The sequence below is a fragment of the Xyrauchen texanus genome, chromosome 22, assembly GCF_025860055.1.
Source record: "Xyrauchen texanus isolate HMW12.3.18 chromosome 22, RBS_HiC_50CHRs, whole genome shotgun sequence".
NCBI classification, from domain to species: Eukaryota; Metazoa; Chordata; class Actinopteri; order Cypriniformes; family Catostomidae; genus Xyrauchen; species Xyrauchen texanus.
Genome location: NC_068297.1, coordinates 38,963,672 through 38,987,936, shown reverse-complemented (window position 1 = coordinate 38,987,936; position 24,265 = coordinate 38,963,672). Strand labels below are relative to the sequence as shown.

At 39.0% G+C, this 24,265-nt stretch overlaps 2 protein-coding genes across 2 annotated transcripts; one reads left to right on the top strand and one right to left on the bottom strand.

The window, feature by feature from the left end:
- Nucleotides 1–1,468: 1,468 nt before the first annotated feature.
- Nucleotides 1,469–11,640, bottom strand: LOC127662705 (uncharacterized). The gene is made up of 19 exons (XM_052153994.1): nucleotides 11,505–11,640; nucleotides 7,802–7,941; nucleotides 7,439–7,643; nucleotides 7,305–7,357; nucleotides 6,544–6,685; nucleotides 5,747–6,460; nucleotides 5,308–5,388; nucleotides 5,034–5,152; nucleotides 4,793–4,912; nucleotides 4,655–4,702; nucleotides 4,485–4,568; nucleotides 4,226–4,291; nucleotides 3,020–3,070; nucleotides 2,843–2,887; nucleotides 2,700–2,764; nucleotides 2,501–2,606; nucleotides 2,323–2,391; nucleotides 2,091–2,244; nucleotides 1,469–1,919 (listed from the first exon to the last, which is right to left on the bottom strand). The coding sequence occupies exons 1-19, from the start codon at nucleotides 11,638–11,640 to the stop codon at nucleotides 1,690–1,692; spliced, it is 2,628 nt and encodes an 875-aa protein (XP_052009954.1). The 3' UTR covers nucleotides 1,469–1,689.
- Nucleotides 11,641–17,424: 5,784 nt separating this feature from the next.
- On the top strand, nucleotides 17,425–21,172 carry LOC127662840 (uncharacterized). Its single transcript, XM_052154214.1, has 11 exons — nucleotides 17,425–17,571; nucleotides 18,106–18,247; nucleotides 18,433–18,649; nucleotides 18,758–18,884; nucleotides 19,169–19,467; nucleotides 19,634–19,725; nucleotides 19,950–20,066; nucleotides 20,198–20,273; nucleotides 20,349–20,600; nucleotides 20,875–21,046; nucleotides 21,160–21,172. Exons 1-7 carry the CDS (start codon nucleotides 17,434–17,436, stop codon nucleotides 19,979–19,981), a joined length of 1,047 nt encoding a protein of 348 aa, XP_052010174.1. The 5' UTR covers nucleotides 17,425–17,433; the 3' UTR covers nucleotides 19,982–20,066; nucleotides 20,198–20,273; nucleotides 20,349–20,600; nucleotides 20,875–21,046; nucleotides 21,160–21,172.
- The last annotated feature ends 3,093 nt before the right edge of the window (nucleotides 21,173–24,265 follow it).

Genomic DNA, 24,265 nt, shown 5'->3' with positions numbered 1-24,265 from the left:
TTTGATTATAAAATGTTAAGTAGATATATCTTAAGGATATATATCCAAGGACTAAGTCCAGGAATTAACCTAATAATAATACAATGCCTTGTCTTTGTCTAATGAACAAAGTAAATAAATTAAAGTTTAAAAGTAAGATCATGAGAACGAGGCCTCAAAGCTGAAAACAGGTGCGTAGAGCCAGAGTCGAGCGGTTATACTCTCATCAGGACCAATGTTAAGGTCAGGACCAATGGTAATTTCCATTCTTGGTATAGTACGTTCTGTATTTTCATGACAAGGTCCTAATTCAGGGTGTCAGGTCAAATTGTCACACCTATTGAAGTGTGACAGCTGTGGTGAGGTAGCATGCTAAATCTGTTTTCAGCCAGATGCTCGTAAAGATCACACCCACACACACACACACACACACGTTTGCCATGCATGCGTGCTACAAACATCTGAGCTCTCATGAGGTCAAAAGGGCAACTTCTCATATATATATATATATATATATATATATATATATATATATATATATATATATATATATATATATATACACACAACATCCCATAGAATCAAGAAAGAGTTATCAATCTGTCAGTTTCCCATGGGAATGTTGGTTCAGCAATGCTACAACCCTTATAAGCATAGAGAAAAACATGGAATAGTCTTCTAAGGCACACATGGAACATGTGAGGCTTCAGTCTGTAAACATACATGCATAAACACAGCAATAAATGGATAGACATATGCCGTGATAATGCCATACAAGCTGCTTACAGGAATGTAAATTATATGATAATATTCTGCTTCTAGTTGAGTACATAAATGTGGATACATAATATGCTTGCATAATATCAATAAGCAAATGTATAAAATATTGAAATGACTCTAGCCACCTGCATTAAATTATAATCATTTATGGTTAAATCGTTACATTTTCGTGTATAATAAATAAAAACATACTGCATATACACTGCATTCGTATCAAGGGTTTTTGTCAGCTGAAAACGCCCAGCTGAGACAATAGGGGCTGACCGCAGACTACGGGGCGAGTGGAGCTCCATTCAAAAGCGGAAATACGTCACCTCCACTGCGCCGGAGCGCATATATACGTCACCTCTCCTGCGGCCTTACTGTCTATGACCGCGACCGACAGCATATATATATATATATATATATATATATATATATATATATATATATATATATATATATATATAACCGAGCGCATATATACGTGACCTCACCTAATCTTCACACACAATATCAAAGCAGTATATTAAACTTTAATATTATGACTTTAAAAGTCATAATACCTTAATAGTAAAAATAATTTCAGAATTTTCTATTTAAAGCTAAATAACATGTACAAATCAACCAAAGTAAAATAATGAAGAATAATTTCCACAATTTAAGTTTTAATTGTTTTTATGTAAAAAAAACCAAATAATCTTAAATTTTTACAACACAATAACTGCAAGGGACCATACTGTAAAAAAAATACAAATATGAAAAAAATAATTTTGAATTTTGTATTTAAAGCAAAATAACATGCAAATCAACCACAGTAAAATAATGAAGAATAATTTCCAGTTAATTGAATTGTTTAAAAAAATATATATATATTGACAACACACTTGAATTACAAAAAAGTGACCAAAATTGTTACATCAAAGACAACACTGCGCGCGCACACACACTTCACTGTTCAAGACCTCCATCATCCAAAAAGCAATCCCAGCTACAGTAGCCAGGGTTGTCATCTGAGGAGTAAAACCCCAAAAGCACTCCCCGTTGTCCATTTCCCTGGTAGCCAGCCCCACAGTCTTTGTAAAGCTGGCTGCATTGTAGGCGGCTGCATATAGAGATGGTGTACGGCTTTCTGTGCATTTGACGGTGTCTCTCTGAAAGTCTTTTCCAATTCACTACACCTGTTCAATTTCAAAACACAATGAAAGTGACAATTCAGACAATAAATGAACAAATCTTTACCTGCCAAAAGTTTCATGTTAGGGAAATGGAAGAGGGTGATATTAATCTAGCCTAATTGTTATACCCACAAAAAAAAAACACGATGGGGCAACGACACTTATTGAACTCACTATCAAGCCAGCTGAAGTGTGCCTCCTGCTGAAAATGCTCCTGGCTGACAATGTTGTTTAATCTCTGGCATGTCAGAGCCAGCCTCGGGATTGCAGAGCAGCCGTCTTGTAGAACTACAAAGACAAGGATCCTCTGGAGAATGTCATCGGGCAACTGTAGATATGAAACAAGATTTAATATAGAGTCATTGCAAGCCATTTCATCAACATTAAAGTGATTATGAACACATACCTGCAAAATGTCAGTGGCCACAGCCCCATCCTGTGAAACCCTTAACATCTTTGCTGGGATCGTAGGTACCTTTTTTTTTTTAAAAAAAAAAGGAAAACAAAGAAAAACACAGTTTAAGATATTAAGCTGCATATTACATAATACATGCTACTTTCAATACTTTTTACTGAAATATTACCAAAGTGCTGTATCTCCTTTTCCTAAGGACACGAAAAACGGGCGGCAGACTTCCATCCCCCATCTTCCTGCCTTCCTGTGTAAAATGCGCAAATCTTCGACCATGTCTGTAATTGACATTGACCAAATATGTTCATCATGCTTTCCCACTTTGACAGTACTATCTATTAATGTACTACTTTTCATTTCACAAACCATACCCCTCAATCTCAAGGTTCTCGAGCAAATCCTTGCACCACCAACTCCTCAGATATGGCATGTCAGACTAAAGATAAGAACAGTTGTAATGTGATTCACCACAATTAACATTAAACATCTTTGTCAACACCAAGACTGCACTTACGGTGGTGAAATCAAAGGCTGCCTCCACAGTTATGTACCAGGTATACTGTAAAGGCAGAAAGGCTATTATGTTGTCATGTCATTTGTATGAGCATAAATTTACCAAGATGAATAAAAATGGACAATGGATGTTGTGTGGACATCACTAAACATCCTAAAAATGAGCTTGGCAACCCACCATAACCATAAATAGTCCACAGTCAATCCCATAATGTTGTAGGGGTAGCCCCTGTTTGAAGAAAGAAAGAACACCCATTATGAAGAATTTACAATGACTATCAACCTTATACAATGTTCTTGTGCATTTTCATTGCAAATGATTATTACATCAACATCCAGGCCTGACTGTTCTTCCCATGGCCCAGGCATGAGCTTTTGTGCAACAGCCCTGATAAAAATCAAGACAGTGTTACGAAGGATATTACAATTCAGCTGGGGAACACAAACCGTTTCAAAAATGCAGAATACAATTCAGAAATTGGTTGATGCCAACAATGCTTACATCCTCTGAACGTGAGGTACTTTAACTATGAAGTTTATCCAAGCAGCCTTGACAAGTCAAAGGAACGCGACTGCCGAGAGTAGATGTATATAAACGTGGGCAAGTCAGAAGAACACGACTGCCAAAAGTAATTGCATTAACACTAGAAGTGCCATGACAGTCATTTTGACCGTTTTGAATTTTATATCTGCAATAATTTTGATCTTTGAAAGATCTAAGATCTAACTTTGAAAGTCAACTATCTGCTGACTTTTTAAATGAATATACAGACACTTTTAGGAAATGTTTTTCATATAAATTACACATAAGGCAAAAAAAAAATGAACATATACCTATTTCGGCCATAGACGGTCATATTGACCACACTGAATTTCGCGGTATTCATTTGTTACATTTCCCGCAAATTATTTTCTATTAGCCTATTTTCTTTATTATATTAAAATAAAATGTTTTATAATTAAGATACTTTTAGTTATTAAATGTACAGTTTGGTGTTGTTTTTAAAAGATACTAAAAGATACTAATACAATAAATGGTAAAAATGACCGCTTGTGGCAGGTCTAGTAGTTATGGAATTCTGTCACTTCTAGTGTTAATGTGGGCAAGTCAGGGGAACGTGACTGCCGAAATATATCATTGTGTAACCTCAATATATCTCTGTAGGCCTTGTTTCCAAAGCCTTGTTCCCACTGTGCAAACAGCGAATCAAGAAACAGTATTCCTCTTTTGCCTGGCATCATCACCTGAGAATAGTCTTGGCAATGAGTTAACCTTTCATGTGTAATATTCCAATAAGCTTTGTAAAAATGAATCTTCATATGCTTCTTTTCTACATCAACAGTATAGCTTGAGAAACTTTCTTTGAAAGCATGCATTACTTACACATAGCAAAAAATGGCCTTGTGTCCACAGCGGGAATATAAGTGCATCTTTCTCGGTGGAGTTGACCTTAAAAGAAAGCAAGTTATGCTGTTAATTCAAATCAGTTTAATCATTGCCGTCAACCCTCTACAATGCGAGCAAATCACTCGCATATGCAAGTAAATATCACTCTGGGCGACTATTAAAAATACTAGCCAATGGCGATTCTATTGCCAAGGTGTGCGTAGAGAGTTGGCTGTACAAATGGGTAGGTACTTACAGGAAGACTGCCTAGAGGGTCACAACTCAAGGGTGGGAGCCATGTTGGGGGGATGTGGAGGTCCATAATAAAGACCTTTTTCCCCTAAAGAAAGACAGCTGACTTTGTTGTACTGCACAGAGCTCACATAGGTCCCTCTAAAATATACGTTAATACATGTGTATACATACCTGTAACTCAACCATCTCCTTAACAAGCCTCAGACAAGCATTTCCCACCTGTTCACATGATTTAATGTTTTTTTTTTACTGTATTTACAATTAAAAAATATTGAGTACTTTAACATTCCAACAAAGTCTTTCACCCACCATTGAGTCCATTTCCCTGTTTAGACCTAAAGATAACAGGTTCTCTCTGGTCAAACATGTAGGGCCATCCTTAATCATAATTTCATTGGCAGGCCTACCCTCATCCAGAACATAGCTGACCTACAAGAAAGACAAATTAAAAAGTAGCATTAAATAATAATAATATCAACAAAATCCTTTAATTACTTCAATGGAAGAAGAAGAAATTAAATTCTGTCAAATAAGCTATGCATTTATGTACCAGCTGTTCCTGGAGGGGATGATCTCCTCCAGCTGACCACATTGTTCTACAGGGCCTGAGGTTGCTGATGGCAGTAAGTGTTGCACAATGCTGCCCACAATGGTGCGAAGGGCCAACATCTACAAGAAAAATGAAACAGTTACTCTTATTAATGCTAATATACATTAATCTCACTGCATTTGATCTGACAGTAGCATTCACCTATCCCCAACATTAAACTCCTCCCAGTTAGTAGTAGGCATTAGTTATTTCAACTCATATTCATAGTGCTCACTTTGTGTTTGTGCTTCATCAGTGGGTGGTTGTGCAGCTATGCTTTCAGTTGACCTTGGCTCGGCTGGAGTGAGTTGAGATCCTTAAAGTACAACAATATTTGATGTTATGAACCAATTAAATGACTAGAATATGCATTTCAGTGAAGTTTTTAACTTTTAGACAAAACAAACAATTACGTCACATGGGTCAAGATTATTGCCCTAGGTGTGGATGTGGATGTGAGGTGTGAGTGTATGTCTGTCTATGTGTGGCCCTGCGATGGACTGGCGACCTGTCCAGGGTGTCCCCCGCTTTTCGCCCAATGTTAGCTGGGATAGGCTCCAGCCCCCCGCGACCCTGTACACAGGATAAGCGGTTGACGATGGATGGATGGATGGATGGGTCAAGATGAATTACATGACTGACTTTGTATGATCATTGATGTTAAAGCAATTTACTTGTTGCTGAAGATGCCTGAGCCACCACAGTTGTGCTTCGTCGTTTTGATGCATCACCTATGACAGCTTGTCCCAAAGTAGACAAGGTGATGGTGTTTACAAGTTCAAGCCGACATCCAGAGTTTAACTGCCTCTCCAGAAGTGCTCTATTTGTGGAGGTGTTATGACGATGGATAACACTTCTCATAAGAAATGCATGGGTTGATGGAGTCATGTTATTGAAGAAGTAGTTGCTTTTACGCATTTTGGCAAAGAACTGCTCAGCAACTTGGCTATTCAACCACCCTTTCAGCTCAGGGACAAGTTGGATCCTGCGTAGTATGTCCTTTGGATCTGTGGCATTCTGCTCATGGAAGCGGTCATATAAGACATAGTGCTCAGATGATCCAGTGACCAGATGAGCATTATCCTCCCCACAGTGCACACTTTCATGTAGCCATGGCAGTGATACCAGCAATTTCCCATCCCTGGCTGCCTTCACATTCTCTTCTGTGGGATCAGACAGTCTGCCCTCAAAAGGCTGGAAAGGCAGTGAATGAGGAACCCGCAAATTGGTGTGTGTCGCCAAACCTCTTGCAAAATCATAAACACAGACATTTGGAAAGTGCTTCCAGGAGAGTAACAGGTCTGCAAAGTCCCTGGGACTTTCAGCACGTAGATTAAATTTGATGCTGTATACAATGCCATGTGGGCAAAGTATTACAGACCATCCACCTGCAATTAAAGATTCAAAAGATTGTAAACTGTGTAATTTATAACAACTTAATACCATAGTTTCCAGAGCGACACAAACTTACCAGATGCACCCCATATGCTTTGGAAGACCTTGTCATATGTTTGTCTGCTCTTCATGTTCTCCTTCAGTCTTGTTATGAGATCAAGGCGGGAGCCCTTGGTGTCGATGTTGCAGGCTTTGCACAATTTTCTCACAACTCCAACCTGATAATACAGGTGAAACTTGAAAAATTAGAATATCATGCAAAAGTTATAATTTTGATGATTATGGCTTACGGCTTATGAAAACCCCAAATTCAAAATCTCAGAAAATTTGAATATTACATGAAATCAATAAAAAAACCTTTTAATTTGAATTACTAAAATACATGAACTTTTGCGCGATATTCTAATTTTTCGAGTTTCACCTGTACTTATGACAAACTGTAAAAGAACATTTACTGGACACTTTCTTACCCCTCAAACCCAGAGAGCTTCATCACATGGCAACATCACCTATTGTTTTGCCAACTCATCAATCAGATGGTCCTCAGTAACACTGCTCAGCTGTGCTTCAGTTGAAGAGGGGCATGTTCTCACTTTTTTGAACTCTGTGTTAAGAACAGTGCCACTTCGACGTGTTTCACTCCCAATCCAAGGTGCCCAGTGTTCATAGCTTGGACTGACAGTGAAAGGGTTGTTTGCACTGCCTACAAAATGTGATGCATTATTTGTAATCCAAATTGTGTTTACAATGTAGAATCTGATGAAATGTAGTAATCACCACAACTCACTTTGGAAAAACCACGACTTATCGTCGCAAGGTGAACAGAATTCCAAAAACTCTCAATGTCATGTTCTCCGTTGAAGTCATCAGGGGTGCTTTGAGGTCACTGACTGTAATGAATCACACCATTAGGCAAAAGCAACACTTCTGCACTGAAAACAAACACACAAAATAATCACAATGTCACTTACCTGCCAGCTTGAAAACCCCTTTCCTGTGTAAATCCATGACTACCACAGGTGGGTAAAATCCACAGTTGATACAGGAGTAAGTGTACTCTGTGTCGCACAAAGCCTCAAAGTGGCAATAGGCGTGAAATATGACATTCCTGGGTGGAAACTTCTCTCCTCTTAACCCCTCCAATGAATCCACAACTCTTGACACAGACACATGGTTCTAAAGTGTGGAGCAAACACAAATAAGTCTGAGATTAGACAGAGACATGTTCTTGTTGCTTAAGGATAGAAACTTAAAAATAAAAATAAATAAAAACGATGTAATGTTCCATATAGCCCATAGTCAAGTAATCTGAAGGAGAAAAGATTAATACTCACAGTAACATTTTCTCTGAGAAACAGACAAAGTTCAAGGGTGAGAAAAATATGGTTATCAAAGTTGTGAAGACCATCTTTCCACTCCTGGTACCTATACACCATGTTGCACTGTGGACATATCCTATGGTATGTTGAAATGTCTGTAAAACACAAATCACATTGATATCAACCCATCACAATACTAGCCATCAAGCTACGTACACACTGCCAGCGACTTTATCGCTGCAGGTCGCCAGTGGCTGGCGGTGAAGTCGCTAGTGGGTGTTCCCACTACTGGTTGCCTAGTAACGTTTATAAATGACATTCACGGATGTCATTCCATTGCTGTTGACAGCGAATCTCTTTTCTTGCCACTAAAAACAAACATTTTGTAGGGAAAAGACTAAATATAAATGGAATCAGTACATAAAATGCTTTATATCAAAGATGAATGAGAAACAAGGCGTGCTGTTTGCCAGAGCGGCTGTTTTTCTGCGGCGAAAATGCAAATGTCGGTCTGTATGGGTCCATAAAATCCCCGCGATCTCAGATACACCTTTCCACGCAGTATTTTTCTTTAAAATGTCCTTGTACGTGGGAAGAGACATATCATAGAGCACTGGAACATTTCTAATAGCAAGAATTAGCCTTTCATCCATCTTTCCGTTACTGCAGGAGCTGAGAGAAAGAGAGAAGGATCACGTGAGCTCTCCCGTCGTCTCTCCTATTGGCTAGTTGATTTTACGAACGTTCCATGATTGTCAGACGTCACTGGTGGGCGATGGTATTTCCGGTCTAACGCTACGTTAGGTTCATCGACGACGCCGGTAACTGTCAGGTAAGACTAGGACCAGATAAGCATGGCTTTCTACACCAGATCCCTTCAACATCTGCCAAGGATAACGATAAATGACGTACACCGAATAATTCAAGCGTCATCATCGGCTCCCAAGAGCAAGAGGGAAAAGGGTTTCAAGATATACGTCTCTTCATTCATTGACAATTATGAAGGTAAGTTATGCTATGTCTTTAGCTAGCTGTAGCCCTAACGTTAGCGATGATGCTAGGTGACGTTAGGCTAGAAAGTAACCTTTACAAAATACTTATTAAACGATTAATTTTAGTTGTTGGTCACATGTGGTTTATTATATGTTCATTTTACTATCTGACATTGAATAAATGTATGGGCGTTTCTTCAACAATGGGCACTTTTAGGCTTGTGAAGTTGAATAAAAAACTTGTTCAAAAGTCACGTAACACCATCTCATATGTTTAAATTATTTGTCTAGTTTTAAGGTCTGTAAGAGGACAAACTTAGATTACAAGAGAAGTTATGAGACTGTGTTAGTCTCATAACTAAGAAGTTATGAGTTATTCTGTTTTTAAATAACAGCATTGAAATGTCATTTCCACCACATCTCAATGCTGTTATTTAAAAACAGAATAACTTATGTCAGTCAAGAATTGTCTAGGATCATTTTTGTAACTAGTTTTATCAGTTTTTCCACAATGCACAAAATATAAGCAATAAATGATGCAACAAAATTGAATTTTCATTCATCTAAATGAAATCAATTAATATAAAAGTATAATTTAGAAATATAAATAATATTATAATCTAAATATAAAAAGTATTGTAATGTATTATAATATAAAAAGTATTACACAAATCTACTCTTGCAATCCATATCAATTGTACTTTGGTCATATTTTTTTAAAAATGATATTTTTGGTTACAAAGTACATAAAAGTGCCCATAGTCTAAGAATCACCCATATACTAATGACTTGTGTTGTTCAGTTACATGTATTGAGAGTATTTAGTTATCCCCAGTATCAAGTAAAGACAGACAGGGAGAGTCAGCATCCGTGCTACCTGTCATAGATCTTTGAGGAAACATGACAAACCTCACACCATCAGAGTAGGATGAAAGACAGTTCAGTTGTTCGTCTGATCCAACCAGTTCTGTTCTGGGGCTTCAATTTGGCAATGATGGGTTAAACTGGCAAACAAATGTATAATTACCTAAACAAGTTGAACATCTTAGACAACTATCTAGCTAGCCAAACGTTTGAAGTAGGTAACACTATGATGACACGTGCCTGCCCTATTAGTGTTCTAGTAGACCTACCATTCCTATATGAAACCCCAGAAGCTGGTTGTTGAGACAGTTGCTTTGCTGTTTATATTGTGTTGTGTTTAACTTACTTTCTTACTAACCCTAAAGTAACCTCATTCTCTAACTCATAGTAGCTAACTTGAAAAATAATGCAAAATGCACTTTTGACTTTGAGATATCTGATCAGTTTGTGATCTCTGCTGATTATAACACACTTTTTTGTTTTTTAAAAGATTGTCCTAGAAGACTCCACTCCTGTTCAGCTCTATGAGGTTGAGTGCTCCTGTGTGGCTGGCAGAGCCTTAATCATAATGTTGCATTACTGTATCAGACTGTACAAAACGTGTTTGTGTGAAAATCAATGTAAATAGTTCTCTTTAAGAAATGCACATGTATGTACATAAACAACAAACCTATACAAGGTACCTTTTGTTATTATGAATTCAGTGTTAGTAGTTATTAGATTACGTTAAATTTTATTGTCATTTAGCAGAGTACAGGTACAGAGCCAATGAAATGCAGTTGACATCCAACCAGAAATGCAAAGAAGCATTAAAGTACTGTTGAGTACTGTATTATGTGCAGTTATGTGGACTAGTTATCTACAAACTCATAACTCATACAAAATGTCAAACGTTGCATCACAATGTTACAATTATAGGAGCCATGTTATTGTTGAGTGTAGTATGACAGCTTGTGTCTTTGTATAATAAATGTCTGAATTAACTCATGTATTTGTGTTCCTCCTGGCAGTGTAAAAGACAATAAATGACATGTAAACATTGTCAATATTTCAGACAATTTTCTGAAAGGTATATCACAAGATACAAAAAAACAAACAAACAGCATAGTAAATTACAAAATATATAAGCAGTATATGGAAGCTCATAGAGAAAAATACAGTCCTTGGCGCTGGTAAACAAAAATGTTTCCACTCAAAAGACATGGCACAGCTCCTTGAACAAGTTTTCGACGTCCTGTGGTTATGATGAAATCTTCTAGCTTAAAATGTCGACTGCATACCCGGGTGTTATCGGTAGGAGTGAAGTTCTCGCGTCTTATCTTGACTAGCCACTGAGCTCGTACCTCAGGCTGATGCGGAAAACGATGAAAACTTCAGAATTATACCTCGATGAAACGGCACATCGAGGAACACTACAATGTAATTTAGAGTTGCCAATTTGATACTGATATGTAAGACGTTTCTTATTTACTGTTAACATTTTACATACGGTACTCACTGATAGCTTGCCACTCACTCTTCCACAACATCTACATCGGAAATACCGGTAGTAACCTAAACCGGAAGTCCCCCCGCCCACCACGCAGATTTCGAACGTTCGTCGCGTCACCTGTGCACATAGCGAATTGGCTGTCGCTTCCGTTAGTCGCTCCAAAGTTGAACTTTTCTCAACTTTGTCGCGTCGCTGGACACGCCCACATCTAGCGCCAACGGTCGCGACAGCTCGTATCGCCGGAAGTCGCTGTGCTCGCATTGAAAATGAATGGTATTGAGTCGCTGTCGCGCGCGATGTCGCTGGCAGTGTGTACGTACCTTCACTGATCACAATTGCTCTTTACATTAGATATGCTTCTCGGACTTACTTTCTATCAAGCCCATCATGCTGACAATCCTAGCTTTTTTGGTAACGAGTACAGCCTCTGCAAGTGCAGGATGTCCAAGGCATAACTGGCACGCTGTCTCAAGAGGAAAGAACTGCTTTGGGTATTCAATCTTCATTCCTGGTGTTGTAACTTCTTTTGGAAGTGCTTCTGGAATTTATTTATCTTTGAAAATGTACTGCACACTTCTCTTTATACCAGTGGTGTCCAGGAGACTGCAACCCTCTAAGCTTGGTGTTGTGGGCACCTCTGACTTGAAGAGGTCTCTTTGGGTTTGAAAAAGATGCCACTTTGAGATGTATATGTGTGGACAAGATGTCCGTGGCTTTGTGCAGGGACAATGCCAGGTGTTCCTTTGAATGTTATAGGTGACCATTATCCTTCCAAGTCGGCTAAAACTATGAATGTCTGGCTCATGGATCGACAGGCATATTTGTGATGGAGACCCACCAAAGTCCACAGGCACACAAAGAGGAACATGCGCTGCACAAGCAGCCTTTTGCCTCTTCACACATATAGCTGCTTTTGCCTCTCCAAAAATTTTTACTGCAATCATATCCCTCAGGACGTCTTCTCCGAGAAATGTCTCTGCAGCTATCTCACTACAGTAGTCTACAGAGCGAATGTGAGAGCACAAACTATAGCTTAATCCACTCCACTGAGCCAACATCTGATACTGCACACATTCCTCTAGCTCACATCTAACTTGATGTATTGTTCCCCATGTTTTCCTCTGGACATGGACTGGCACAGAAAACCCATGCCCAGTTTTTTGCACGGAAAATATGCCATTTGTCTCATCGACAATAACACTCTGCAGATGACAGGCCTGAGTGATGTCATGAGACAAATCAGCATGTCTCCTCAAGAGGTGTGTGTTATAATTCTTCTTGAGGAGACTAAGATTGCAATGAGGACACCTGACAGACTTCCCATAAACCTCTGCTGCACCCTGCACCGGTTGCCGTGCATACAAGTGGTCTTGTGATGGCGCGGCTGATGGAGTGGCGCAAGGCGGGTAAGGCTCGGCTGATGGAGTGGCGCGAGGCGGGTAAGGCTCGGCTGATGGAGTGGCGCGAGGCGGGTAAGGCTCGGCTGATGGAGTGGCGCGAGGCGGGTAAGGCTCGGCTGATGGAGTGGCACGAGCCGGGTAAGGCTGCATAGACTGTGAGGTCAGTTGATTATAACATAAGACCAAATGCCATTCCATATCCACTCTTCTTATAACTGTCCTTGAACAGTGGGGGCAGTGGTAATGCCCCACAGCACGGCATGGTAATCTGCATCTATTTAAAATTTGCCCTGAAACAAAAAGGTAAAACAACAAAATAATAGAACAAAAAAAAAAAATAGGACAAATAGAAACGTGTAAAAAGCCTTCGACTTTTAGGGTGGCAACATACCTTCAAAATGTAAAGGTTGCTGCATCCTTCAAGCTAATGAAAGTCGCCTAGCTCTGAAAGTGAGTGAGAAAACGAGAATGAAAACAGTCGGGGAAGTCACCTGTGGGAGAAAAAAAACCGTTTTAACTGAAAATGCATAACGTTAAATTCTCTTCACATTTACACTTCTCAATACAATCAAACAATCACCACTAAACAGAATTAAACAATAAATACAAACATACCTGCCACACACCAACACTAAAATGTTATCTATATGTGGTCTCGGGCCATTAAATAATGCTCAAAATGGAGATTTGCGTTCGTGCATCTCTTAACTAAAAAAATGTCAAACATTTAAATTAACAAGCAATCAATATAATACTCACATCTGCACACTCTACAAACATTATATTTAAAAAAAAAAAAAATCATTAGAATTAATACCTGAATAGAAGGGGAGAAAATCGCTGATGTTTCCCCACTGCGAAGTATGGAATGTAAAAACCCCGCGAATTTACTCCGCCCCGCCCCCGCGAAGTGGAGGTGACGTATTTCCTGTTTGAGAGTGGAGCTCCAATCGCCCACAGTCTTTTTTTAAATTTTTTTATTGAAATTCACTTTTACAAACAAAATAGGTATTGAACAAACAATATTAATTTACAATTCTCATAGGGCAGACATAATTGCAAAATACAATAAGTAACAGCGATAAAGTCTCAAATCAAATATACAATCAAGAAGATAAAAAAAAAAAAAAAAAGAAACAAATGAATATCATTTATGTAAAAGTAAGTCCTTGCAAGGGGTGAAGGAGCTAAAGTGCACTTAGCTCATTGAAAAAACTGGCTACTGTAGAAGCTTTCTCATTTGAAAGGGTGCAAAGTGAAGCAGCAAAAGCTTTAAGTTCATTAGTAAAATGAAGAAAGGGGGGGGGTTCAAAAATCTGCATTTGTGAATGAAGTATTTAGCAAGTTCAAAAAGATTATTAACTAAGTAGTGTTGTGAACAATCTTTCTTAAGTACACCAAATTTGATTTGTTTGTATTCAAGGGGGTTTACACATGTAAAAATACATGACAGTTTACTGTACAATTGAGACCAAAATAACTTTGAGTGGTTACAGTAATAAAAAATGTGTTCTGTGGTTTCTATATCAGTTTCACAAAATTGACAAGAGTTTTCTCCGATATCAAATTTAGATTTCAGTAATTCTTTAGATGGGTATATGTCATTTATAATTTTAAAATGAATTTCTTTCACTTTAGGGAGACTTGGAAAGATAAGATAATTCATTCTCAATTCCTTCACCTCCTCCGGGTCAAAATCTTTGAAAATATAGTAGCGTTTATTTCTATTTGGATGAAGTCTATCAATAAAAACACTTCTAATATATTTGTTGTTGCATTTATGATCTCTAATAGATAATATACCCAGAGAAGGAGATGGGAGAGAGAATGTCACAGAGTAGTGTGAAAGAATCCCCTTTACCAGTAACACCATGTTTTTAGGTATGGCATTTACAATTGTGTAAAACTCTTTCGGGTGACATACAAATCCATGTTTCAAACAAAAATCATTGTAACGGAGAACATTACCACAGTTGTCCAACAAATCTAACAGGGAAAAATTTTTATATTGAATCCAGTTTCCATAAAATAAAGATTTGTTATGGTGTAAAATAAACCGATTATTCCAGATACAAGTTTTGTGTGGACTAAAATTGTGGGAAAATGCTAACTTCCAATAAAGGAGAACTTGTTGATGGAAGGCGGACAATTTAAGAGGTAATTTGTGCAACTCAAAATCACATCTAATCAGAAATTCCAAACCACCTACTTTCTCAAATATTGAAGAAGAAACAGTAAACCATAAGCCATTTGTATTACAAAGAAAAGATTTTAACCACTGAGTTTTTAAAACACTATTCATAATTTCTAAGTCAATAACATTTAATCCTCCTCCTTTGTAACTGTGAACTAAATCATTTTTGTTAATATAGTGATGCTTATTTTTCCAAATAAAGTTAAATATTGCAGTGTTACATTCTTTTAGTAAGTGAGGTGGGATAGCTAGCGAGGAGGCTGGGTAAACAAACCTAGAGAGCAGCTCCATTTTAGTTAACAAAACTCTTCCAAAAATTGAGATATCTCTTTGTATCCAGTTGTTGAGAATAATTTTAGCTTTTGAAAGTTTTTTTACAAAATTTTCTTGGACACTTTGATTGCTATCTCTAGTAATAGTTATCCCCAGGTATTTTACAGATGTTTTTATCGGTATATTACATAAAGAGTCTAGTTCGCTGCCATGAATTGCAAATAATTCACATTTATTTAAGTTTAATTGTAGGCCTGATGCTTTGGAGAACAGATTAATAAATTGGATGGCTTTATCAATTTGATATTGGTCCTTTAAAAAGATCACTGTATCATCAGCTAATTGACTAATACCAATTTGTCTTCCAAATACATTCAATTTGTCAAAGTTGCTGTTTTTATCTATCAAGATAGCAAGCATTTCTACCGCTAAGATAAATAGGAAAGGGGAAATGGGACATCCTTGTCTTATTCCTCGTGAAATGTTAAATCTTTGGGATGTTCCAAATGATAGTGAGTAGAACTATTGATGTCTTTATACAACATTTTTATAAAAGAAATAAATTTATGACCAAAACCAAACTTTGAGGGTTTTGAATATGAAATTATGTTCAATCGTATCAAACGCTTTCCTGAAATCTAAAAAAAGTATATACCCGTCATCCTCAATCCATTCGCTATAATCCAAAATGTCTAAAATTAATCTGATGTTGTTATGTATTGATCTGCCTTTTATAAAACCAGACTGTGATTCACTAATTATTTGATTCAAGTTTTTTTTTGAGCCTATTGGAAAATATATGAGCTAGAATTTTATAATCACAGTTCAGTAGAGTGATAGGACGAAGGTTATCTATGTGGCGTGCATCTTTACCTGGTTTGGGGATGAGAGTAATTAAACCCTGTTTCATAGTCGAAGATAGGGAGTTATTTTGGATACACTCGAAAAAGGCTTGAAATAATAGTTCTCTCAAATCTTCCCTAAAGAATTTATAAAATTCTGAAGAGAGGCCATCAGGGCCTGGGGATTTCCCTGCAGATAATTGATCTATTGCTTTATCTAATTCCTCTATTATAATGTCAGCGTCGCATAAGTCTCTAAATTCCATTTGCATTTTACATTTATGCATTTGGCAGACGCTTTTATCCAAAGCGACTTACAGTGCAATTATTACAGGGACAATCCCCCAGAGCAACCTGGAGTTAAGTGCCTTGCTCAAGGACACAATGGTGGTAGCCGTGGGGTTAGAACCAATGACCTTCTGATTAACAGCCCTGTGCTTTAGCCACTACACCACCACCACTAGCATACCTGGTCTAACTGCGGTATGCTAGTATGTATATTGTCATAGAGAGTATTACAGTCTGATGTAGAGAATGATGAGCTATATAAGGAACTATAGAATTGAAGAATCTCTGAGGAAATCATTTTAGGACAGGTATTTTCAGCTCCATTCACATAAAGAGAATTTATGGTGTTTTTCTCCTGTCGCCTTTTTTCAAGTCTACAAAAATAATTATTACTTTTTTCCCCTTTCTCTATCCATCTTGCTCTAGATCTCACATATGCTCCTTTAGCTTTTTGAATATATAAATTATCAATTTTGGATCGCAAGGACAGAATTTGTGATTTGGTTTCATTATCCATTTCACTTTTATTACATAAATTGTTTAATTCTATTGTCAATTCTAACTCCAATTGTGTTCTGGCCTTACTTAAATTTTTACTGAATTGTATAGAAAATTCCCGAATCTTGTGTTTTAAATATTCCCATTTACTTATGAATGAGGTAAGGTCCTTAAAGCCCATGGTGCAGGTTTTTTTTTTTTTTTTTTTGGCAATTTTCTAGTTGGTAATAAACATTTAAACAGTTATCCATTGTATTTGATGTTGTAGGGTACTACAAAAAGAAATATAATACTGGAAAAGTAGGTGATATGTTAGCTTTTAGCTACAGCTTAGCGATTATTCTTATTTCTCCCACAATGCATTCCATGACGTCACATGAGGTACTCGCTGACTGTTGGACGACAGAAGAAAGCCCGCAGCCCGCCTTACAATTGAGGGAGAGTGAGACGAGGAGTAGCTAACTAGTGAAAGAGTGACAGTGACAGATTTATAAGTAAGTAGATAGAATAGCATAGATAGTGAGAGATAGCATAGCATAACAGATAGCTTAGAGATAGATAAAGAGTAGATCATAAATAACGTTAGTCAAAATGGTTTATTACTGTGTTTGTGGCGGGTGCAAGAACTCCAGCAAAACTGGACATAGGGTCTATTCCTTCCCCAAGGACAAAGGGATCTTCCGAAGCTGGGTGCAGTTTGTGAAGATTAGGCGGGCAGATTTTTCAGCTAGCTCTGTCACCGCCTACTCGAGAATATGCAGCACGCATTTCAAAGAGGAGGATTACCACTCAGGGGATGCTAAAATGGTCTCACTTGGATTAAAAAATGAGAGGAGTGCTAAATTACTTCCTACCGCCGTGCCGTCTGTGAACGCAAACCTCTCTGCTTGCCCCGTCCCGAGGTCGAGAGACACCGTCTGCCGCAAGCGAGAAATTGCCACGGTAAGCATCATGCTAACGTTAATGTTTACAAGCTGCGTGTTAGCTAGCTCTGTGTGTATTTTGTATACCGTGTTCCCTTTGACACAGCCTCCACTAACTTACAAGCACGATCACTCTGACATTAGAAGAGCATATTTCGTGATTCACGAATAAAAATTAGAATAATAACAAAATTGCCCTGAAGTAAAAGTCCATATCATCATGAAAGCTTTATGGCTGTGCCATAGGTTATTGTTTCCACTGGGAAACTAACGTTAGTTGTAGCACACACGTCCCATTTTATTGATGGACTTATGAAATGACTGGGAATATTTACTTATCTTCTTGGAATTTCAAAGATGATAAGTAAATAATTCTCAGTACTTCCAAGTTGAAAATAAATGATTAAATGTTTCCATGTACTCCTGCAGTGTGCTTGTACACCCAATGTGCTTGCGAATCACTGTTCTAAGTATTCATAGTATACCCACCTCTTATTTCACCACTACACTCATTTGCATTTTGCTGACCCTTTTTCATATTTGTTTTCGCAAGATGTTGACAGACGCCTCACAGCAGGAGACTGTGGACAGTGTAGATACTGTGGAGAGTGTCGATACTGGGGATCAGCCCTTGCCCTCCTCCACTTCTGACGCTGGGACACAGTGTTCTTTGAAGCCCCCCCGATGGTCTCACGGTAAAACTTGGGTATTTTAAGGGGTAGTTATTAGATATAGTCTCTAAAACATTGCCAGTATCTATGCAATCAGAACATTTCCATACACATTGATTAAATTAATACATAGCCTACACCAAAAAACATACCAGTTTAGATTTGCCATGATTGTCTCATGTTTGGGTATGTTTACTGCCTCTCCACAGCTGTGCAGGTTAACCTGAAGCCCAAGATGGTCAGCGTGGGCACACAGACATCATTCGGCACACAAACCTCCACTCCCCTTGCTAGTCCTGAACAGACAGATGAAGATGATGATAATGCCTCTGTCATCAGTGACTTATCGTGGGTGCCCGAAGAGCCGATGCATGAGGAGGACTTGTTTGATGATGAGCCACCTTACACGTGTGACCCCCATCACAAGTGAGATAGTTTAAAACCAACATAGACCATTTTGAATGCTCATTTTTGTGTACTGTAGCTTTGGTAGTTTGAATGCCCCCCCAACAACAATTTTTTTTGTTCTTGTAGTGGCATTGACAAATTCATTGTTTGCCAAGAGGAGCTGATGGGCCTTTTTGTTATCTGTCCGGCCTGTTGTGAGAGGTCAGATAGTAGCATCGTGCAGCAGGAAGGAACTTTTCTTAAGATCAAGCAGGTACGGTTTTGTTTAAGCTGCAGGCCATCTGATTAGAAAATCAGAATATCTAATTACAATCTGATAGCTCTGACTGTCTTGCCAGTTAATTTAATTTACAATGTATGTACCAGGCTGGCTTTAGTTTATTGGTTTGTGATGGCATCATATTTGAGTGTTATACTGTATTGGTCATGTGTGTTTCATTGAAAACATGAAACCTTTGACCAGTAATGTACAGTACCTAATCTATATTGAATCCTGATATACTGTTGATTACACTTTTTTTTTTTTTACATATCTAGGTCTGTGCATCATGTGGCTACCACCGTTTCTGGCAAAACCAGCCAATGCTCCACAGGAACATGCCGACCTGCAACCTCCTGTTAAGCGGGGCCATTCATTTCACTGGATGTTTGGCCACCCAGACATTAAGAATGTTGACTCTGTTTGGCCTGCAGTGCATCAGTGCGAGCAGTTACTTTCGCCATCAGCGCCGCTACACCATCCCTGTAATCGTTCAGGCCTGGCAAAACGATCAAGCGAAGAATTTTAGTGACCTACGGGCAATGGATGGCGGGCTAGTTCTTGCTGGTGACTGCAGGTAAACCAGTGTGAGAGCTCATAGACCAGTTGCACATTTTGATTTTTTTATTTGTTATCATGTAGGGTGGCTTTAGTTGGCATTTGCAGATGACATGGTGGATTGTCTTTACAGACCTTGGTTATTAAAAACTTGAAACCTAATTCAAATTTGTAATTAATTCCAGGTCAGATTCTCCTGGGCACTGCTTGCAAGTATGGATCCTACTCTCTGATCGAGGACAGAGTGAACAAGGTGGTGGATGTTCAGCTTGTTCAGGTAAACCTGATGTTATTAGACAAAGAAATGAACTCTGCAATTTAGTAAACTGATTGTATATTAATATAACATCTTTCCACTAGTACAACGATGCTTAGAGCTTTGTGTATTGCCTAACTAGAGTACAGTGTATCGTAATGCTTGGACCAGCAACGCGTCGGTTCATTCACGCCGCCTCCAACAACACCAGCATTTTACACTTACACTGTTATGTCATGTTGCAGAGCTCAGAGGTCCCCAACAGCTCATGGTGTGAGCTTGAAGGGCTCAAGCGCAGTGTTGGCCTGCTGAGGGGAAAGGACCTGCATTTAGCAACGCTGATCACGGACCGTCATCGCCAGGTATTTACAATAAAAATGCAGTATAGAATGTAAACATCTGAATTGCACTGAAGCTGGATGTTTGTGGTTTGCTGATACACAGAGGGCCACACAGGTCAATCATCCACAAAAGTTTGTTTATTTCTCCTTAGGTTGCCAAATGGGTGAGAGAGGAGCTGAGCCCTGAAGGAACACAGCATTATTTTGATGTGTGGCACATTGCCAAAAGTATGTATCCATTGTTGGAACGTTGAAGCAGTTTTTGTTAGTGCATATCAATTAATACCATTTGTTCTAAAACAGGTCTGGGGAAGGCATTGGATGCAGCTTCAAAAGAGTGTGACCAACTACAGCTGTGGAGGCCTGCTATAGTGAATCACCTCTATTGAACTGCAGCCTCAACCCCAGACGGCAACCCAGCAGTCATGGAGGCTAAATGGAAAAGTTTAGTCAACCACATCCAGGACATCCATGACCATGACACCCCTGCTTTCTCCAGTTGTGCCCATGGCCCTCTAGACGGGGATCAGCGCAACAAAGAGTGGCTGGACCCAGGTACAGTACACACAGCATGTGGTATTATGTACGCTCTACAGTTTTGTTGTATTTGCTGTCTGAGTGCTTTGACATGTGACCTATGATGATTAAATAATTTTTTCATTCCCTGGCAATCTCATAACATTCTGTTTACTGTTTATGTTTGCTATAATTCATGCAGGATCATTTCATGTGTTTCCATTAAAAAATGAATTTTTGTCTGAATCTATCTTGTCTATTTATACGTTTTCCATCTGTGTGTCTGTCTGCCTCCCTGTCTTGGTCTTTGCAGGCTCATTGGCAGCAGTAAAGTTGGAGAACATAATCACGAGGACTGCCTTACTGAAAGATGTTCGACAGCTGTCTCCACAGCATCAGACATTCTCCCTTGAGGCTTACCACTCCCTCATCTTGCACTTCGCACCCAAGCACACAGTGTTTTCATACGTTGGGATGTATAGCAGGTCAGTGCTATCCAAGGAATAATACAGCCAATTATTATGCCTTTTATAGTAATAATAGTACCTATTATCATGCCTATTGTAGTAAAAAAAATCTCAAATGTGTTATTTTGTAGGCTTCTCTTAGCGGCTGCATTACAATCACAATGCCAACCGTGAGACAGCACGGAAAAGTGATGGGACGGAGAAGTACTGCGTCGCGGTATCCACGCTTCAGAAAAGGTGCCCATGTGGTGCGTCCCATCAAAGAGGCAGCCTCATACAGTAAGCAGTGTCATGCAGTTCTATCATATTTTGAGATGGCTCACGAGACATCTGTGATCAGTGGCAATGATCTTTATTCAGTATTATTATTATTATATCTGCAGGTTATGCAACATCATTGATGAAGGCCCTTCAGGAAAGCTACACCCATTCACCTGCAGCTCTTCGAGAGGTTAGCGCTAATTTGTCCTCCGATGCACCCGCCCCCATCGCTAAATCCTTCGAACAGGTTCCTAAGGAGGAGGCCGTCAGCCTCTTCCTAGCCCGGCAGTCACGCTACAAGAGAACCTAAATTCACATTATTATTATTATTTTTTTCCACAGACAAGTCCAATGATTTAGTTGTAAGTATTTATTTTAGTTGTTATTTATCTTCTTTCCTTCTGTCCCTGTCATCTCATTTGGTGGTGGTTTCCTGTATTCTGCATGTTTTGTGTGTTGTTGCTTTGGTTTTACTTTGCACTAAATCATTACTTTTTTCGTCTTTGTAAGTGGCATTAATTGTCGCTGTACCCCATTCAAGGGGTCCTGCATGCTGCATGTCTGCTCCTCTGTCTGTTATTTGCATGAAATTTGTTTTATGTAATTCAAAATAATTTACCAATCATTTTACCTGTGCCTTGTCAACCTCTGTGTGCGGTGTTGTCTGGGTTCACTGTGTGTCAGCTTGATATGCTTTTGCATGTATCACTGCATATGCATTCATGAAAGAGTGTGAGTGACTGTGTGTAAGTGAGTGTGAGTGAGTGCGAGAACCATCAGTTGACCCTCAGGTAAGACCACACTTTTGCAGGCAAAAGAAACAATGTGCAAAGGTTTCAGGTCTAGCCCTTCATCAGTTGGCTTTTTTTATATAGATTTGTTTATTTGCAACCTGTGTCTTTGTTCAGTAATCCTTGTCCAGTAAATGTTTAGTAACCCTTACAAGCAATGCCAATAAACTGTTTTTTCTTATTAAAATTCATGTGTTCTGTGTACTTTATAACATTTTAAGGGCAATTGGGCGATCACAACAGAATAAACAATTATTTTTATTCATTCTCATCCAAACGAGGCCATTGAAAGCCCTGATAGGTTTGGTCACCACTTTGGAAGTTTTGTCTGATGGTTGAAACCACACAAGAGGGTAGAGGCTTCCTTATACTCCTCCCTAAAACTCCATAAGCCCAGCGTATAGCCTGCCTGTACGCAGTGTACCGGTATTGCCTAGGAATAAGTAGGAAAGATTCTTAAGTTTTAAACTCTGTAAGTAGGTTGGAAACGTCATTTGAAGCCTGTCTCTTATGCATGTTTGTGCATGCAACACATCTCCTGTCACCTATTGCTGTTGTTCAAAGGGCTCAGTGTAAAAACATTGGTAAAGTAAACATAAACCATGAACATACTCGTGCATGCTGGCTTGAAGGGGACCATGATCCTGTCTGAAGTGTGAATATGCTATTTGTAGCACAAACGGATTCAGGCAGCATGCCTCAAATCCAGGATGCTGCGGTAGGCACGTTACATCTGCTGGCCGCGGGGTGAGATCCTCGACCAGCGACCAAAACGCGCTCACCTCCCTACAACACAAGCTCTCCACCACAGTTTCCATGGGACGACACCGCCCACACAGACACCTGCGAAACACAGCGACACAGACGCAAACTACTCACTCACTCCCTCTCCCGGTAAGCCTGACGGTGTCAATGACAATCAATCACGAGGAAAACTAGTTGGCACTATCAACAATAATCACACTAGGCGTCGGCTACGGCGAAACAACATTTTCACCGGAGAAAGAGGTAAAAGCTTAGAAATAAAGCATAAAAGTTATTGTATGCACTGCTGTTCATAGACTACTAGCTCCAGCGGTCATTGCTGCGTTTCTAAATGATAGCAACTCACCAGGACACTACACCAACTCTCCATTCATTCTCCTCTGACCATGCATTTATTTGTCTTTGACGGCCATCTGCTCTCGGTATTTCCTCATTCGCCCTCTCACATCTAAACGGTTCAAAATTGTATGGCTGTGGGCCATCATAAATGTTAAAGGGGTCATGACATGAGAAACCAAATTTGCCTTGATCTTTTGGTATATAAGAGGTCTTTGTATCATTAAAACGTCCTGCAAGTTTAATATTTTAAGACGTCCTCCCCATTCTAAACGAATCATTTATTTAATCAAGCTCAAAATACAGCTCGTTCTGGATTCATGGTTAGAAGTGACGTGACGGTTAGAAGTGACGTACCAGCGTCTGCATATGACCGCCTCCAGCACAAGATAACTACGCTTTAAGCGCCAAGACAACTACGCTCATTTCAGTATCGCCGTCGCCTCACAAATGTTCAGTCGATGGACAGCGAGCTCTGACAGAGACTACTTGTGCACAGGAAAATTACGATGCCACACAGATGTGCTGTTCCTGGCTGTGGTCAAACAAAACCTCTGAATAAGCTGCCGAAAGATCCAGACGTCAGGGAAAAATGGATGCAGTTTATTTTTTGCGGACGTCCCAGTCACGGCAGTGTTAACTTAAGCGTTTGTTCTGTACATTTTAAGGATGACTGTTTTGAGAACAAATCTCAATATGATGCTGGCTTTGCCAGAAAACTGTTGCTCAAAGATAAGTCCGTGCGAATATTCTGGGAACAACGACGACGCAAACTGTAAGTAATCTATTTTAAACTTTAAACTACTTTTTAAAGCGCAATTTCATTCATTATGAATAATCACAGTGTTTTTACTTAGTTTACTTGCATATTGTTCTGGCTGGGGCGTCAATAATTGATACATAGGCACTGACGTTAGCCAATCATAACAGTGGGCGTTAACACTGAAGTCTTAAATGGAAAACGCCCCCAAAACAGACTGTTTGAATCAGAGGATGAGAAACAGGGTGGGAAAAGGTCATAAATCACTAGATTTTAAAAGTTTTTCTTAAAAAAAAATATATTAATACTATAATTGCACCTAAG